This window comes from Mastigoproctus giganteus, chromosome 11, assembly GCF_048544385.1.
Source record: "Mastigoproctus giganteus isolate SK-2022 chromosome 11, ASM4854438v1, whole genome shotgun sequence".
Taxonomy (NCBI): domain Eukaryota; kingdom Metazoa; phylum Arthropoda; class Arachnida; order Uropygi; family Thelyphonidae; genus Mastigoproctus; species Mastigoproctus giganteus.
The window spans coordinates 39,694,606-39,713,854 of record NC_143585.1 but is presented as its reverse complement, the minus strand read 5'-3'; the positions used below and the strand labels follow the sequence as shown (position 1 = coordinate 39,713,854).

Sequence of the window (19,249 nt, the reverse complement as noted above, 5' to 3'; positions counted from 1 at the left end):
AAAGGTTCGACAGGCAAAGGCAGTTTATGAGAAAGCACTAGCAAACAGAGCAAAGAGGGGGGGGGGATAAGGAATTCTTCACATATATAAATGCCAAGAAGAGCAGGACAAACCAGATCGGACCTTTATGTAAGGGAAAGGGGATAGTATTAAATACACCAGCTGCCGTTGCAGATGACCTCAACAGTTATTTTGCATCGATATTTACAAATGAAAAACCTTTTATGGCAATGGGAAATTGTGGGAGCGAAGTTGAAAAATATGTAATTAATGATATTGAAATTTCGCATGATTATTTAATGAAAAAACTTTCGAGCCTACAGGCCAGTAAGACTCCTGGAGTTGATGGAATATACCCTATAATCTTAAGGGAGGCGGCAAGTGAGTGCATTGAACCATTGAGGCTAATTATGCGAGCATCACTAGACTCCGGGGAGATTCCGTTGGATTGAAAAAGTGCCAATGTATCTCCCATACATAAGGGTGGCTCTAAGAGTGAAGTGGGAAATTATCGACCTGACAGTCTGACTTCAGTGGTAGGGAAAATCATGGAGTCAATGATCAAGGGTGGAATTCAGGATCATTTGGATAGAATTGAAATTCTCAAGGATATTCAGCATGGTTTTGTAAAGGGAAAATCATGTTTAACAAATCTGGTTCGCTATTTTGAAAGGGTCACTCACGAGCTGGATTTAGGGAATAATTTCGACATTGCTTATTTAGATTTCAGCAAAGCTTTTGACTCAGTCCCACATGAGCGGTTGCTTTATAAGCTGGAACAGGTTAGAATCACTGGGAAAATCCTTAGATGGATAGCAGGATGGCTTCAGGGCAGGAGGCAAAGGATTTTGATAAATGGCTATTCCCCAGATTGGGTTGATGTAAGAAGTGCGTTCCCCGAGGATCGCTGTTGTTTTTAATTTTCATAAATGACATCGATGAAAGGATAGAGGGTGTGATATCTAAATTTGCAGATGTTAAAATCGGTAGAGTAGTTAATGATCACTGTCAAGCTGAGCTTCTTCAGAGAGACTTAGGTAGACTTCAGGAATGGTCAGAGAAATGGTAGCTATGCTTTAATCCAACAAAGTGTAAGGTATTACAACTCGGAAACAGTAATCCCAAAATAACTTATTCACTTGGTGGAGTTCAACTAAACCCAGTACTGGAGGAAAGGGACTTGGTTTTTATGATACGGTCAGACATGAAATTCTCTGAGCATTGTAAACAGGTTGCAAGGAAGGCCCATGGTGTCCTGTCGATGATCTATCAAACTTTTGCAAGTAGAGATAAGGACGTGATTATCCCATTATATAAGGCTTTTGTTAGACCACACTTGTAATACTGTGTTCAAGTATGGAGACCGCACCTAAAGAAAGACATCGAGCTTCTTGAAAGGGTGCAAAGATGGGTAACTCGCCTGGTGAGATTGGCAAAGGGGCGTCCTTATGAAGAAAGACTTCGAATATGTGGGGTGCAGACTTTGGAGACTAGACACCTTAAAGGAGATTTGATTGAGGTGTTTAAGGCTCTGAGAGGCATCAGTAAAATGATTGAGGATGAAATTTTGAAGATTATAAATGATGCTAGAACTAGGGGACATAAATTCAAGTTAAGGGGGAAATGTTTAGATTGGACTGCAGGAAGTTTTATTTTAGCCAGCGAGTTATAAATTACTGGAATAAGTTGCCTACATTGGTGGTAGAGGCTGACAGTTTGGGGAAATTCAAAGGTCATCTGGACAGTACCTTCGGGTGAGGGAAGCACATAGGATGATAGGTTTAATTTCCTTTTCTTTTATTAATTATTATTATTTTAAATTATTTTATCATTGTTTTATTCAGTTTTTTTATTTTATTTTTTTTTATTTTTTGGCTGGTTGGCTTATGTTGCCAAGAAAGCCTATGGCAACATAAGCCATAGGCTTTCTTGCACCATGCGGCCATTACTAATACTAATTTTTAATGCATAATTAATTATACATTCCTAATGAGGGTTAACACATTGAACATATCATGTATTGTAATGTAATATCAATAACTCATTTATTACATATATTTGCCTATGTTTCCAGACTTTATGACCACCATGTATTACAAAATTTAAAAAAACCATTATATATCATTCACTGGCTGCAATAGTGGCATAACTCAAAAATCGCAATTCTGAGATAATCAATGAGAAAAATTTGGCTTTTAAATTTCATTTCTTTAGAAACGAAGAAATTATGTGATTGTTGAAATATATTGTGATTCATCTCATTATACCAAAATTACTCTGGCTTGATCAACCCATTCCCTTATGGGTAACCAGAATTTCAAAAATTTATCCCCCCTTTTGAGTTGTGCCACTATTGCACCAACAAGCACTCAAAATTTGTGACATGAGTCTCCTAAAGATCGAAGGTAATTAGGATGAAGACAAAAAAAAAAAAAACATTAAACAAGAACTTTGTTTATATTCATAAACTCAGGAACATGTATGAACTATATTTTAATCTCTGAGAACATGATTGTGGTAAAGCATAAATAAAAATAAGAAGAAGGTACGAAATTATTGGTGTACAATGGAAGGATTTAGTCATCATGGCTCAACTAAAATAATGTCAACTGATATTATAAGCAAGACAGTTCTATTACACTGCAATACTGGCTCAACTCAAAAAGGGTCACTGTTGCACACAGACCATGCTCCGTTCAGTCCCAAGGTCGGGGGCACACTGAAAAAGTGCCACTGTTGACGCTTCTCGATGCAGTAAAAACTAAAATGGCATAATGACACTTGTGCCAATTAGCAAGGAAATATTGAACTCACTTTGTACTGTTATTGCATAAATGTAGAGTCCACTATCCCAACTTTGTTAGTTGTATTAACTCAAAAATTAAGAATTTTTAGTTGTGCCACTATTGCTGTATTAACTCAAAAATTAAGTATTTTTAGTTGTGCCACTATTGCAGTGAGCAATATATTGAATACTATTTGTTACATTCATTTTCAGGCTTATTTCAATATTTATTTCAAATTTGGTGCCCTCATAGTGCACAAAATTTGAAACTGCTTCCTTCAGAGTACTAGTCATTTTGAGAAAATACCAGTTTTATGTTATTGTCTTTGTGCTGTGAAAATAATAAATCTTTCAAAAACTACTAGGGTAAGATAGTAGATGTTTATTGACCTAGTGGGAAAGGATAAACAAGTAATCTGAAACTTTAAACAAACACAGCATCATCACTTGTCTAATACGATGCCATCCTTCAAGCAAAACCCTGATTGTTGTAAAAATGATGGCAGAGCACCTGACAAGTTCTCTTGCCATTTCTGTATGAAAACTAAGAAAATTACTTCAGAAATTATTCATTAAAAATTTGACTGTATTTAGGAAAGCAGAAAAAATTTCAGATGTTTAATCATTGATTAACAGTGAGCACAGGAATGTTATTTTCAAGGGGCACTTGTCAAGTGTGTCTCACCACTACTGCTGGGTTAAATATATTCTGCACAAGGAGTTTTAAATCAGAATACTTAATTTTAAGTACAAGATCAGCTAATTAATAAAACAGCCAATCAAAATACTTGAAATAAAATAACTTCACCCGTATAAAGTTAAGAATCTAATTATTGCTAATAGAGTTGAGCAGTCAGTCCTTTCACAAATGTTTTCTTCTCTGCTTCTTCAGTGTTTATTATCTTGTTGTTGCATCCTCACAAAAATACCAAAGCTATGTAGTAATTTTAACCTGGGTAAGAGATAAAATGCTGACTGCAAGGTAAATTATGAATATGTTAAAAGAATATATAAAATTAAGCTGTGAATCTAAAGTGAATCAAAAAATATTTAAATGTAAATAAAGATCACTGGTTAATAGCTATTTTTTGCCATTTCATTAAAAAATTGTTTAAATTCATTCTGCTCTCATACATGTTTCAAAAGAGTATCAACAATTGAATGAAATGCTGAAAAATGTTGTATGTGATTATTTTACCATATATATTTTTTTTTTTTTTTTTATTTAAATAAAATAAATGTAATTGCATTTTTGAAATTCAGTTATCTAAGCCACTGTAAATATCAGAAGTGTAATTGTTTAATGCAACTTTTTTTTTTTTTTTTTTCCCATTAGGTATATGTCATCCTCAGAAAGTAACTTTCCATCGGGGTAAGTAGTTTAGTTTCCATCGCATTCCAAAATTCATTATTTTTAACCCCTCATATTATTTAGGCAAAATCCATCACACTGTTTACAACCAGACAAAATGATACAGGAATAAAGATTTATAACGGAAGCATAACTGTACATTTTTTTTTTTTTTTTTTTTATCTTGTCATTTGTGATCAATTCAAATGAATTATACCTTCTACTTTTGTTCTGTTTTGTATTCTCGTAATCTGCCTTTGCTTGCCTAACATCCTTTGTGACTTGATTACAGACTGGCTTATATATACCATGGGCTTCTGTGTCCATTGATAATTTATATGCATCCCATACACCATCAGGGGTAAAAAGAAGGGCTTTACCTTTTGTAAAGGTAACTATGGTGGTCCCACTGTATAGAATTTAAAATCTGTCTGAGACCACCATAGTTACCCTTGCAAAAGCCCTTCCCTATACCCCCAATGGCTGTTACAGCTTTAAGGAAATCCCACATCAGTACATTGTGATCACTGCCACCTAGTGGTTCCTTTATCTGCAGATTCTTAATGCATGAATAATCACTGCTGATAATCAGATCAAGAGTATTACTCCTTCTGGTTGCCTCTTGAACATGCTGCTTTAGAAAACAGTCATCCAATAAATCCACAAAAGTCTTGCTAGTGTGAGAGTGACCAATCCACAAGTTCCAGTCAGTATCTGGAAAGTTAAAATCCCCCATTATAAGACATTCTGACTTAATGGTCTGATCTATTTTCCTGTACAGTTATTCATCGTACAGGAACTCCCCGACTTACGTAAGGGTTGTGTTCCGCAGAACATTTTGTAAGTCAGATTTTACATATCGGAATTTCCCCCATGCTTGTGCAACACTTGCAATCGTGCTTGCTGAATTGATTGAATAAAAAAAGAAATGTTCAGCGAACATGTAAATAGAATTGTTTATTGTATTCAATTTTTTATCTCGTGTGCAGGAAAAATTACAAAAGTGTGCAATTTAAAAAATTTCAAAATTATAAAATTACAAAAAAAAGAGGAAACAGGCATAACATAAAGACGCACTGCAGGATCATTTAGACAAGACTTCAGTTATAGCTCAGACACAGCATGGTTTTGTTAAGGGGAAGTCTTGCCTGACCAACTTGATTGGATACTATGATGCAGTCACAAAAGAACTGGATGCAGGGAATAACTTTGATATTATATACTTGGATCTTAGAAAGGCTTTTGATACTGTTGCACATGGAAGACTGCTACACAAATTGGAGCAGTGTGACATTGGAGGCAAATTGCTGCTATGGATAAAGGGGTGGTTGAGGGGGAGAAGACAGAGAGTGGTAATCAATGGACACTGCTCATCGTGGACTGATGTTATTAGTGGAGTCCCTCAGGGCTCAGTGTTGGGTCCATTATTGTTTTCTGTATTTATAAATGATATTGATGATGGTATATCGGGATTAATGTCCAAGTTTGCAGACGATACAAAGGTTGGCAGGGTTGTCAAGGACACTACTGACACTATGCTTCTGCAACAGGATCTGGAAAGGTTGAGCAGATGGGCTGAGAGGTGGCAAATGAAGTTTAACATTGACAAATGTAAAGTACTACACATGGGAAACAGCAACCCCAGAGCAACGTATCAACTCTATGGTACAACACTGACAGTGGTAGAGAATGAAAGGGACTTGGGGGTGGTTGTGCAGGCAGATATGAAGTTCCCTGAGCAGTGCAGACGGGCTGCAAGAGTAGCTCATGGAGTATTGTCAATGATATACAGGAATTTTTCCAGCAGGGATAAGGAGGTGATTATTCCATTGTATAAGGCGATGGTCAGGCCACACCTAGAGTACTGTATACAGGTCTGGAGGCCTCATTTCAAGAAGGATGTAGAGCTGCTGGAACGAGTACAGAGAAGGGCAACAAGATTAGTGAATGGAACAAAGGGGTGCTCTTACGAAGAAAGGCTTAAGTTTTGCAAATTACAGTGTCTGGAGACTAGGCACCAGCGAGGTGATCTGATAGAGGTGTATAAAGCCTTGAATGGTTTAAGCATGCTCAATGCTGATGGGATTCTTCCTGTAGCTCAGAATAATCACCTGAGAGGGCATAAATTCAAATTGAGGAAAGACAGATGTAGGATAGACGTGCGGAAATTTGCCTTTAGCCAGCGAGTGGTTGGTTGGTGGAACAGACTTCCATCCCTTGTGGTGGAGGTTGATAGCCTAAATAAGTTTAAGGCTCAGCTGGACAGGTATTTTGAACGAACAGAGGGGTGAAGTGGAAGTGGTTTTTTTTTTTTTTTTTTGGCTGATGCTGCATAAGCTTGCTTTCTTGCATCAAATGCCTCTACTAATGCTAATGCTAATGCTAATGCTAACATCAGTTAGTTTTACCTCTCAAACATCGTTGCCAGAATCGACGTCTTCAGCTGATAAATACACCGCTGCGGAGGTTGACGGCTATGGAGATTTAGAAGGGGTCAGTTGCTCAACCTTACGTAAAAACATGTTAATGGATGACTGGACGGTGGCTTTTTTCTTTTCATTGTAGATTTCTTTGTAGCAAGCAAGCATAATTCACCCTCTGTTAACTTTTAAGAATCATTCGCTGTCAGGATCCATCTCAAACCTCGCCATTGCCAAAGCAATTTCATGAAATGCCATTGCCATTTCTCTGGTGATGAAGTGTTTTGGCGCCTCATTTGGTTCATCTCGAGATTTGTCAGCATTTTCTTCTTTCAGTGTTGCTGCTTACAAGTAAATAAATTCTTCGTTAGATAATTCCTTCTCTTCTTCCTCTATTAACTCCTCCACGTCTTTGGCATCAACCTCCAACTGAAGTAGTTCTGCAACCTTTATGATCTTATATGATTCGTCTTTTTCAAATCCTTTGAAGCTTTTTACATGCCGTGTGCATATTTTCTTCCATGTACCAATTAAACAACTTTTAGTAATTTCTGGCCAGGCCTTATTAATGTTTAAGATGGCGTGGTAACTATTGTAAGACTTCCAAAAGTCTCTTACCGTAAAATTTTTCTCGTCTACTGCAGACAATGCTGAGCAAATGTTGTGCATAAATAGTATGCTTTTAAATTTCAAAATAACACCTTGATTCATAGGTTGAAGGAGTGAAGTGGTGTTTGGCAGAAGAAATATGACTCTCGTGTGGTGTGGACGAGTACCCAGAATCATCTCTCCAGGTGACTGATGGTTCTGGATAGCCAAGTGGCCAGAACATAACAGAACACACTCATAATACACACATGCCTACACCAACACATTTCTGGCCCTTTTACAGTTGATTATGCTCTTAACAGTGACACGAGGCGGAGTTCAACAGACGTTCTAGGTGCCGCCCTTTACAAAAACATGTTCAGATGTCTCACGTTCGAATTGAAATCATCTAGATGTGTAGGATATCCAGGAGCATTATCTAATAGAAGCAAAATCTTGAAAGGAACATCGTCTTTACAATATTTTTCAACCTCTGGAATGAAGCAACATTTAAACCAATCCTCAGAGATATTGTTATCCATGCTGTCTGGTTCGATCAGAAATGCATTGGTGGGGTGGCCTTATTGTTGCCCTTAAATGCATGAGCATTTCCAGAATTGTACACACGCAGTGGTTTTAATCTGTAATCTGCCACTGCATTAGCTCCAAGCAAGAGCATTGCCCTATCTTTTGACGCCTTGAAATGGCATTGTATTTTCTTCTTTGGCAATGTATGTTCAATCCGGCATTTTTTTCCACTACAGAGCAATCTCGTCAATGTTAAAAATTTGCTGTGTTGAATAGCTGCTTTCATCAATTTTTTCCAACACATCACAAAATTTCTCTGCAGCTGCAGAATCGGCACTGACAACTTCACTGCATACTTTAATGTTGTGGAAACCAGTGCAATGCTTGAACCTATTAAACCACCCGTTGCTTGCCACAAACTTGGGTTGGGTTTTGCCGTACTTAGCCTTAATTAAAATAGTATTCACTGTTGATGCAGTGAGACCTAATTCCCTTGCAATAGATGACAAACTTTGTCCTGCTTCGTACTTCTTAATCATTTTCGTCTTCATTTCTAAATCACTACTAAATTTACTATCCCGTTTATAATTAGATACACTAAAAGAAAAGCCCAATAAACCAGAAAGTGCAAATTGCTTTTTGTTGTTTTATGGTTGTGACCTTCAGAAATGTACTTTAGGAAAATATCACAAAGGCATTCAAAATTGATTCTTATAATGGGAACATATGATAACAACGAAAGGGTAGTGCAATTTCCGTTATAAATATGACCTTTTAGAGAGATAAATAGCTTAATAATATAGTGAAATTTTCAACTTCCAAGGACTTGGAACGAATTACAAAAAAAAATAATGTGTTATTGGGTTCACATTACAATATTTTCACGATACTTCCATTTTTTCTTATTGGAGGCAAAATACGTTTCCATGATTTTTTTTAAGTTTGCACTGGCAGGCAAAAACTTATGTAAAGTTGAATTTCCGTAAGTCGAGTATTATGCAAGTCGGGCAGTTCCTGTACTCATCAGAGTCATTAGACCTATAACACTCCTACTCTCATATTTGCTTTCTTGGTGCTTGTGTCACAAGTGCATCATGCAGTTCAATCATTGCTAATTGTGCTCGGTGGCAAAGTTTTCCAAAACTGCTTATGGAGACCTATTCTACAAAAAAGCTAAGTGCAACCATGGAGTTCTTCGATACTGTGGTACCTGTTACCTTGGATTTGTGAAGCCCTGAAAATATTGGTGATCTGTTAATTACAAATCCTTCTGTACAAGTTTCTTAACCTACCAAATGTTTTAAACCAACTTTTATACTGTTCAGAAGATAGCAGAAGAGCAATTATTGAAATAGTTGCTAGGATTTTTAAGGTTTTCACTGTGAGAATAAAAATAGACTATTTTATTTTTGTCTAGAATAAAATAAGACTAATTAGTTACTTTAATAACTAATTAGTGTGTTTTTATTCTATTTATATATAAACTATCTATGCTTGTCTAGAAAACAGGTAAGCCTAGATAGTTTTAATAATCCTTAATTTAAAAAGTAACCAACTTTTGTTTATTAATATGAAATCTCTGAAGTATCTAAATTATTATTTTATTTATTTTTTTTTTTTTTAGCTAATATGAAATCTCTGAAGTATCTAAATTATTATTTTATTTTTTTTTTTTTTTTTTAGCTTTTGACTTCACTAATAATCCAGAAGCTGCTATGGATACTCTTATAGAGTTGAAATTTCAACGCATATTAACTAGTGGCCAAGCAGAGAATGCTTTTCAAGGATTACATTTAATTCAAAAATTAGTACAAAAGGTGAAGTAATAAAATTATCTTTTCCTTTTTTTAAATTTTCATCTGAAATAGACTACTCTGTTTTGTTATCCTGTAATTTCGTTAATAATTTATTTTTTTTCCCTTCTGCAGCCCTTTTTTATCTGTGTATTTTTTGTGTAGTTATGTTTTGATACAGAAAACAGCCATTTTTAAAATAAAGTAGAAATCCAAAGTATAGACTTACCTGTGTGGACTTGATGATGGCTTCACTCAGCCCTACCTCAGTTTACTGATTTTAAGTATATACACTGGTGTTCAAAGAAAGTGCATCACCCTTTAAAATTGTAATTGTCGTCCAAATAACGTAAGTATATGGCAATATTTCTTACAGATTGCATCAGATAAGATTGACACTTGTAGGTGATGGTGTAATATTGCATCAGCTGTTACTTTTAGCTATATAAGCACGCTCTGCAAGAGTTGCAATCATTCCTTGCTTTTGTCAGGATGGCAAGTTACGTACAGTTGACGCCACAAAGAAAGAGTGCTATTGTTGCTTTACATGAAGAAGGATGTTCTTCCCGTTATATTGTTTATAGAGTGTCTTGTAATCAGTTGACAGTGAGTAGATTTCTTTCCAAACTCAAGAATACTGGTTCTGCTGATAGGAAAAAAGGAACCGGATGCAGACAAGTCTCTATGCCAAAACAGGACCGCGTTTTGAATCGCTTATGCCTTAAAAACTGTAAAGCTTCTTCGTCTGAGCTGAAAAGAGAATGGGAAGAACATAGAGGAGTGGTAGTAAGTGCAGTAACAGTCAGAAGACACCTCTTCAAAAATGGACTTGTAGCCTGTAGTCCTAAGAAGAAGCCCCTCCTCACACAAAAAATGAAAAATGCCCAATTAATTTGGTGTAAGGAGCATGTCAAATGAACTCCCAAACAGTGGAAGTCAGTTATTTTCTCGGATGAGAAGAAATTCAACCTGCATGGCTCTGATGGGAGACAAACAATTCGCTGTAGACGTGGTGAAGAATACCATCCAGACTGTATGGTGTCTACAGTGAAATTCCCTATCAGCTAAATCATGGGGGTGCATTTCGTATCATGGAGTAGGTCACTTGCAGTTTATAAAAGGTTCCGTAAATGCCAATGGATACCTGGCTATATTGGAAGGCAAATTGCTGCCAACCATTAGAGACCATTTCAACCTGCCAAGTAACTGCATCTTTCAGGACAACTCTGCTCCTTGTCATCGGCGAAAAGTGTAAGTAGGCACTTTTGTAGTTACTTTAACTTCATTTCTTAATTAGTTGTTCGACAATAATGTGTTTACATTTGTTACAGGTGAAAAAATGGTTGGAAGAACGGTTCATTACAACTGTTAGTTGGCCAGGAAACAGCCCAGACCTGAATCCTATAGAGAACTGTTGGCATCGCGTGGAATCTGCAGTTGCGAGAAAGAAACCAAAGATCCTTCGTGAACTTCAGGAAGCCATAATTTGTGTTTGAAACCACGAACTATCAGTCGATTATCTTCAGAAATTGATCTTATCAATGCCTCGATGGTGTGCTGCTGTCATCAGGGCCAGAGGCAGTTCAACTAAATATTAGTTTGCAACTGGTGAACTTTTCATTTTGTTTTCCATTTAAAATGATAAACTGAAGGAAATTTGAGGGCTTCTGATAACATTTCATCCATAATTATTGTGTTTACCAAAACTGTTGTATAAAGGTTGCAAATACTCATTTTGGAATATTTTGAAAGCACCTGTCAAATATTACTTAGCTTTGCCTTAACTATTAATAAATAACTTTTGTTTAGATTTCTGTTTGTGATGCTAGTCATTCATGTGACATACCATTGTAAAAAAGGGTTAGAAATGTGAAATTCTTAGGTGATGCACTTTCTTTGAACACCAGTGTATATGAAGGAATAGCACACAGTGCTTCCACTTCAGCCTGTTTTTTCCATGTTTTTTTTTTCTTATCCCTTAATGAAATTAGAGGAAACATCTTTACTGTTTCACATCATTTTTTACCAAATACAGTTAGTTCTGCTGTAACGTGGTATATGTTCATAAAAAATCTCCATGTTATGGCATTTTGTGCACTAAAAACAACAGGGCTTACAGGAGAAATAGGGATGGGGAAAATTGCTAACATAAGTTTAAACATCTTAAGTTTCTAATAAATAAATAAATTTATTTATTTATTAATATATTTATTTCGCATTGCAATAAAAGATTCTTCTTCTAAATATTACAGTAAGTATAGCACTGTAATATATACATACTAATTGGATAGTATGAGTCAGAGCTTTACTGCTCAATATGTTCTACGTTGATAATAATATTAGTATAATAATAAGAGGAGTTTACCTCAATATAGTGCGTAGAACACTTCCGTATGATACCCTCCAGAAATAAAAACGAAAAAATCGACAACTTACCAGTACATTGGAGTAAAATATAAATAATTAAATAATCAATTTAACACAATTAAAATCAATTTAAAACAATTAAAAATCAAATTAACACAATTAAAAGAATCTAACAAAAATATTCAAAATGATTTTCCTTCCTGAAGCTGACAACGCTTTTCGACCGTATGTCGTGATCACAGGAATGAAAATTACCGAATCGGGTTAAACCTGACACTTAAATAGAGATTATTTGTCTTCGTGCATGCGCGTAAGGTCCACGCATCGGAGATCAAATATGGCCGCTGAACATTAACAGAATTTTCGTGTAATTTAATTTCAATGGTTTCTGCAATTAATAGTCGTGTATAATTACGTTGAACATTAAGCATTTTGGCCTCTTTAAATAAAAAAGTATGTTTTTCGTTAATGTCATGAAAGGCTAATTCTGATGCTGCTGAACGAGAAGCACGAACTGAGGCTTCATGTTGATTTACACGAATATTAAGAGAAAATCGGGCCGAACCTTGATAAGACGAGTCGCAATCACCGCAAATGTATACCAGATCATTAATTTGTGTTGTGAACGCTGGAAGAACCGAGCGATTGTTTAGTATAGTGTGTAACTTCCGTATTGGTCTAGCTACAATTTTAAATTCGATATCTTTAAAGAATCTGTTAAGCTGTTTGTGCCACTGTTCAACATATGGGACAGAAATAAAGTATTTTTTGATATTACTATTGTTGAATGGTGTAGTATTTTGTATCCTATCCTTAGCTTGTACCCTAATTCGGTTTATTGTGGTAATGGAATAACCCTGTTTAAGAATCTGCTAGTTAATATTTGTATTTCTGAGTCCAAAGCAGAATCCGTCATTGAATATTTATAGGCATTAAGAAATTGATTAAAGATAATCGATCTTTTGTAGGTGAACGGGTGATAGCTATTATAATGTAGAAGCATACCGGTGTTTGTAGGTTTTCGATAGATGCTAAATTGTATTTTATTCGAGTCCTGGGTAAGCGTGAAATTTAGAAAGTTTAATCACTTTGTATCCGTATCCTCCCTTTCCAATGTAAATTTGAGTCTAGAATGAATATTATTAAACGAATGTAAAATGTCTTGGATAGTATTACTATCGGTAATAACTAGAACATCGTCTAAATACCTCCCATAGTATGTGATACGGGTTCGAAAAGGTGTCAAATGTTCTGCTCAATCGTTGAGAGATAGATCTCTGACATTAAGCCACTCAGGCTCAAACCCATTGGTAATCCAAAAATTTGTTTGTACACCTTGTCTCGAAAGGTGATGTAGTTAGCCTCAACTAACAGTTTAATTAAGTGAAAAATTTCCGTAATAGGTAGCTTCGTATAATTAATCGGTGTCGAGTTTTTATTTAATATATCCCAAATAATATCTAATGTATATTCAACATTTACATTCGTATATAATGAGGTAACATCTAGTGAGAATCAATTGTCATTGTCGCCGAGTCTACAGTCTTTAAGCTTATTAAATAATGTATCTTAGTTCTTAATCTCAAATTGTATTACCTGTCTAAAGGGTTTTATAATGTTATATACATGTGTGGCTAAGGATGAAAATGCCGAGTTCCTGTAGGAAACAATAGGTCGAATAGGAAACCCAGTGACCAAAAAGTGCAGGAATATTGTATGTTCTGGACTTCAATTCCTTTAACTGAACCATAGTAATGTAGTCGTTTATCCGATACGTGGTTAATGTTTTATTGTATTGATTGACCAAATTGGTAAACAGTGCCGGATCTACTTCACGATAAGTGGAGGTATCAATATAATCATGTTTATCTAGTATTACCACTGTATCTCCTTTATCTGCCCTCTGTATAATAATGTCCTTATTTCCCCGAAGTTCTTGTAAAGCTGAACTGTCATGTGTGTTCAATTTAGGAAGTTGCGTTTCTTTTATGTTATTCACTACTTGGTTAACTTGTCGAATAAATACATCTTTTTGTGGAACATTACGAAGTTCAAATTCAATATCAATTACGCATTGTTTTATAGGCAGGTTTCGAGGTGGTAAATTATAATTTAGTCCTTTGGATAAAAGCGAAATCTGGTCCTGCGATAGTGTACACGAGGAAAGATTTGTAACCTGTTGATATGTCGGTTCGTCGGATATTGGGTGAGGGGGTGTTCGTGAACTAGCTGACCTATTCTGTGGTAGCATGTTGTGTCTGTGGGGGGGGATGTCACCCAACTCGTATGAACTTGGTCGCAAGCCCGCGACAATGTGTTAGAATTCTCATGAACGTGTCTTGACCTATCCGATAATGTTTGCAACTTATTAACGTGTCTGTTTTTTATTTCTGAGGCCTGTGCTTCCCATCGCAAATCTATGGAGGTCTTCAATACAGACCAATCGTTCAGATGTAGATAATTTTTTAATTTATTGCGAAGCTTCCTAACCTGAGAAAGGTATTTCTGTTTATTCGAATATCGAGATTTTAAGGCAAGCTTAACAATATTACGCGATGTCGCCAGTGTTAGTTGTTTTATGCCTGAAATTTTAAAAACTCGTATGAACTTGGTCGCAAGCCAGCGACAATGTGTTAGAATTCGCATGAACGTGTCTTGACCTATCCGATAATGTTTGCAACTTATTATTTCTGAGGCCTGTGCTTCCTGTCGCAAATCTATGGAGGTCTTCAATACAGACCAATCGTTCGGATGTAGATAATTTTTTAATTTATTGCGAAGCTTCCTAACCTGAGAAAGGTATTTCTGTTTATTCGAATATCGAGATTTTAAGGCAAGCTTAACAATATTACACGATGTCGCCAGTGTTAGTTGTTTTATGCCTGAAATTTTTTGATTTAAATTCACCCTAGCAAACTTCGGAACGATGTTGTTTTGACGGCAATATTTTAGAAAAGAAATATGGTAACTTTGGGCCGAGTACCTTAGTGTAGATTTAATGTAATTTTGTACCAAGCCATTCAAAAAATCTTCCATTGTTGTGTGTATTATTTATATTTTACTCCAATGTACCGGTAAGTTGTCGATTTTTCGTTTTTTCTGTTTTAATTTCTGGAGGGTATCATACGGAAGTGTTCCATGCACTATATTGGGGTAAACTCCTCTTATTATTATACTAACATACTAATTGATATTTCTGTTCACTGACTGTTTTTTTTTTCTTTTTTTTTTGGATTGTCAAATGTAAAACAGTAAAAAAGATAAGCAATCAATAACAATGAACACGGCATACACAAATCGCACAAGTGAGATATGGAGTAAAAAGTATGAAGCTTAAAAAGGAATAAAGAGAAGATTCTGAAAATTTATTTATATTTTTTATATGATTGGAGATTTCATCGAAGCGAAAACGCATTTCGCCATAATAACGTAAAAACCCACAGAATTCCAGCTATCGGTATTATTGAAAATGCAGTAAGATAGAGTTTATAATTATATTGCATTAACAGAAAAGCCCAATAAACCAGGAACTGCAAATTTCTTTTATTGAATTATGGCAGTATTGACCTCCAGAAATGTACTCTGCTCATGCTATCATGCTTCAGAAAATTTCTGTTCAAACTGAAAACTGTGAGCTATTGAATTCATGAGTTGGCCTATGATATCTTGTGAATACAGTGAATGACAGCAGCATGTCTCTGACCAATACAACTACAGTAAATTGGAAATATAGCTCTAGCACATTTGAAGTTTGGCATTTTTATGCTTCATAAAATTGTATGTATTACTGCACAGGTCGCTACATTCAGCTTGGTGCCGTGTTTTGTGTTCACCTGGTGTTACTCGCAGACAAAATCACGCACGAGCCAATGTGAAAATCGCATTATACTCGCATTGTTCCCTAATATATTTTTTTTTGCATTTTAATGAAATTTGTAAAAAGAAGAATAAAAAGATGGGAACGAATAAGGATTTACGCCACTCTTTAGTCTACTGTTATAACATTTTTAGGCATATTAGCATGTATGTGTAAATCACTTATTTGACTTCACCATGTCTGCCCATACATCAAGCTTTAGTGTGTAGTTCAGCAAGCTTAAGTTAGGGAGGGCTTCTAGAAAGCCATTCTTAAGAAGTGACGAAACTTAAGACATAGCTTGAAAACCATCTGATAACTGGAGTGCCAGTGGATGAAATTTTATATCTGGCTCTTTTAGAAAAATTTTTCACATCCCAAATTTCATTAAAATTAGACCAGTATGAATCCAGCAGTTAATTCTTTCTGTCCATCCACATATAATAACTCAACTCTCAGTGGATGTTTCCAAGAATTATTTGACTCCTTTAGAAATATTGTCCACCCTTTGCTAATGAAATATTAATTGCTTGCTTGCTTGCTTGAAGCAATTAATATTTCTTGTAATGAAGCAATCTGTTGATTGCTTCATACTCCAGGATATCCTTTGGGCCATGTCAAGCTCCAGCTGTGACTGTAGTGTGTAGTTCAACAGGCTTAAGTTAAGGCTTCCAGAAAGCTATTCTTAAGAAGTGATGAAACTTTAGACAGAGATTGAAAACCATGCTGGTGATGTCTTAGCTTTACGAGAAAGAACTGAGTCTGTGGAGGCCACTGAATCGGTTCAGAGGCATTCCATAGAATGTGGTTTGAATATTGCTGCATCTCATACCGTAACATATTATAACTGATGCAGGATGATGATCTCTCTCTCTCTCTCTCTCTCTCTCTGTCTCGTGCATAATTCCGTACCCTCCCTGCAGTTTGTGGGCATCAATGAATTTAATCTTATTGTTTTTGTTTCTAATTTATGGCTGCAGTAAAAGTATTGGCCTCAATCTCCTGATTTATTATGAACGATACGAAGGTTGGCAGGGTTGTCAAGGACACTACTGACACTATGCTACTGCAACAGGATCTGGAAAGGTTGAGCAGATGGGCTGAGAGGTGGCAAATGAAATTTAACATTGACAAATGTAAAGTACTACATATGGGAAACAGCAACCCCAGAGCAACATATCAACTCTGTGGTACTACACTGACAGTGGTAGAGAATGAAAAAGACCTGGGGGTATTGTGCAGGCAGATATTAAGTTCTCTGAGCAGTGCAGATGGGCTGCAAGAGTAGCTCATGGTGTCTTGTTAATGATATACAGGAATTTTTCTAGCAGCGATAAGGAGGTGATTATTCCCTTGTATAAGGCAATGGTCAGGCCACATCTTGAGTACTGTATACAGGTCTGGAGGCCTCATTTCAAGAGGGATGTAGAGATGCTGGAACGAGTACAGAGAAGGGCAACAAGGTTAGTGAACGGAACGATGTGTTGCGCTTACGAAGAAAGGCTTAAGTTTTGCAATTTACAGTGTCTGGAGACTAGGCACCGGTGAGGTGATCTGATAGAGATGTACAAAGCCTTGAATGGTTTGAGCATGCTCAATGCTGATGGGATACTGCCTCTTGCTCAGAATAATCACCTGAGAGGGCATAAATTCAAATTGAGAAAAGACAGATGTAGGATAGACGTGAGGAAATTTGCCTTTAGCCAGCGGGTGGTTGGTTGGTGGAATAGACTTCCATCCCTTGTCATGAAAGTTGATAGCCTAAATAAGTTTAAGGCTCAGCTGGACAGGTATTTCGAACGAACAGAGGGGTGAAGTGGAAGTGGTTATTTTTTATTTATTTATTTATTATTATTATTATTTGTTTTTTTTTTTTTTTTTGGCTGATGCTGCATAAGCTTGCTTTCTTGCATCAAGTGCCTCTACTAATGCTAATTTCTTTCGTAGCAGGAGTAAAAATATCTGAAATTCATTTTCATGGTCATCACTTTGTTTGTGACAATGAGTTTGGTTACTTCTGGAGTAGTTGTGTTGGTACATCTGGAGTTCTAGCTGCATGACCTTGCATGTCATGTTATCTTTTAATGGTATGGTGGACAAATTTTTTGCTAGTTTTTAATAGTTGACAGTATAAAAATGTTTGGTAGAAATCGACATAGCCAAGTGCAGTAGCACGTGCTCTTTGAGTGGACCGAGGTTCAAGCCTCTGACTACTAAATACGATTAACATTTGTATTGATGATTTATTGTAAACTCCACTGACCTGGTGGTTGTGCCGGAGTATTAACAAGAAAATTACTGTTTGTACAGCTCTACCATGTCCAACAACAGAGGCATTTTAGTAAATGAACCTTTTATCGGTAATTATAGTATTGTACTATGTGTACAAATTAATACTGGGGAGTTAGAAAGAAGTTATTTAAATGTTGTAAAATAATAGAAATTGTTCATAATTGACAACTATACATTTGACATGTGTTATTAATGGTATTTTTTATTTTAGGCTGGTAGAAGTATTATCATTATGCCAGGTAAGAAATCTTGCTAATTCTGTAAATTACATAAATATAAAAGTAAAGTGTAGTGGATGCTGAATTTTAATAGTGTTGGGAGCGGTATACCCTCCCAACACTGTATTAAAAATACAGTGTTGGGAGGGTATACCGCTCATTAGTATCCTGTTTTGCACAGGTGTAAATATAAATTTTTGAGTTTATATTTAATTTATTTTATACTTAAACCAAACTTCCATCAGGATTATCTGATGGTAGCTTGAATTATTGTTCTCTGATGCATGATTTTTTAAAATCACAAAAATTAATTTTGATGTGCGATTTCTGTCAATTATAGATAATATCTAATTTTTTAAATGTTTTCTGTAATGATTTGAAATACTAAATCATGCATCATTTGTCCATCTCCATTGTTGTCTTCCAGGTTTTCTTTTAGCTCCTCTTGTGTACCATTCTGTTATTTTCTTAGTATTATGACAGTCCACCTGTCATCATGTCTTCGAGCTGTGTCATTTTTCAGTTGGTTATGTAATATTAGCATTGATGGCACATTTGCATTTATTTTGTTATTTTTGCTAATCCAATAAGTTTCCTTTGATTTTGAAATTTCATTGGATTTAGTATAATAATAATGAGCTTTATTATGTCTGAAAATGTGATACATCCATGCACATTTAAAGAACTCTACCAATTATGGCAATGTTGTAGGAGTATTATATATTATAAATATATATCTGAAATTATATATTCATCAGCCATTTTCAATCCACTGCAGGATGAAGGCCTCTTCAGCAACTTTCCATTTCCTTTTGTTTTGTGCAATGGCCATCCATTTACTACCCACGAACTGTTGAATTTCATCTGTCCAACTCCGTTGTTGTCTTCCAGGTTTTCTTTTAGCTCTTGGGCACCATTCTATTATTTTCTTAGTCCATCTGTCATCATGTCTTCGAGCTGTGTGTTCTGCCCAAGTTCATTTCAGTTCTTTAGTTTTGATAAGAATGTCCTTTATTTCTGTTTTCTGCCTAATCCATTTGTTTCTCTTCTT

At 35.7% G+C, this 19,249-nt stretch overlaps 1 protein-coding gene across 1 annotated transcript in view; it reads left to right on the top strand.

Moving 5' to 3' along the window:
- LOC150077934 (copper homeostasis protein cutC homolog) overlaps positions 1 to 19,249 on the top strand; it is a 40,414-nt gene that overhangs the window by 20,462 nt on the left and 703 nt on the right. The window contains exons 6-8 of the mRNA XM_090384409.1: positions 4,122 to 4,157; positions 9,356 to 9,489; positions 18,192 to 18,219. Of these exons, the coding sequence (XP_090240535.1) occupies positions 4,122 to 4,157; positions 9,356 to 9,489; positions 18,192 to 18,219 (198 nt within the window). The remainder of the gene's footprint in view (positions 1 to 4,121; positions 4,158 to 9,355; positions 9,490 to 18,191; positions 18,220 to 19,249) is intronic.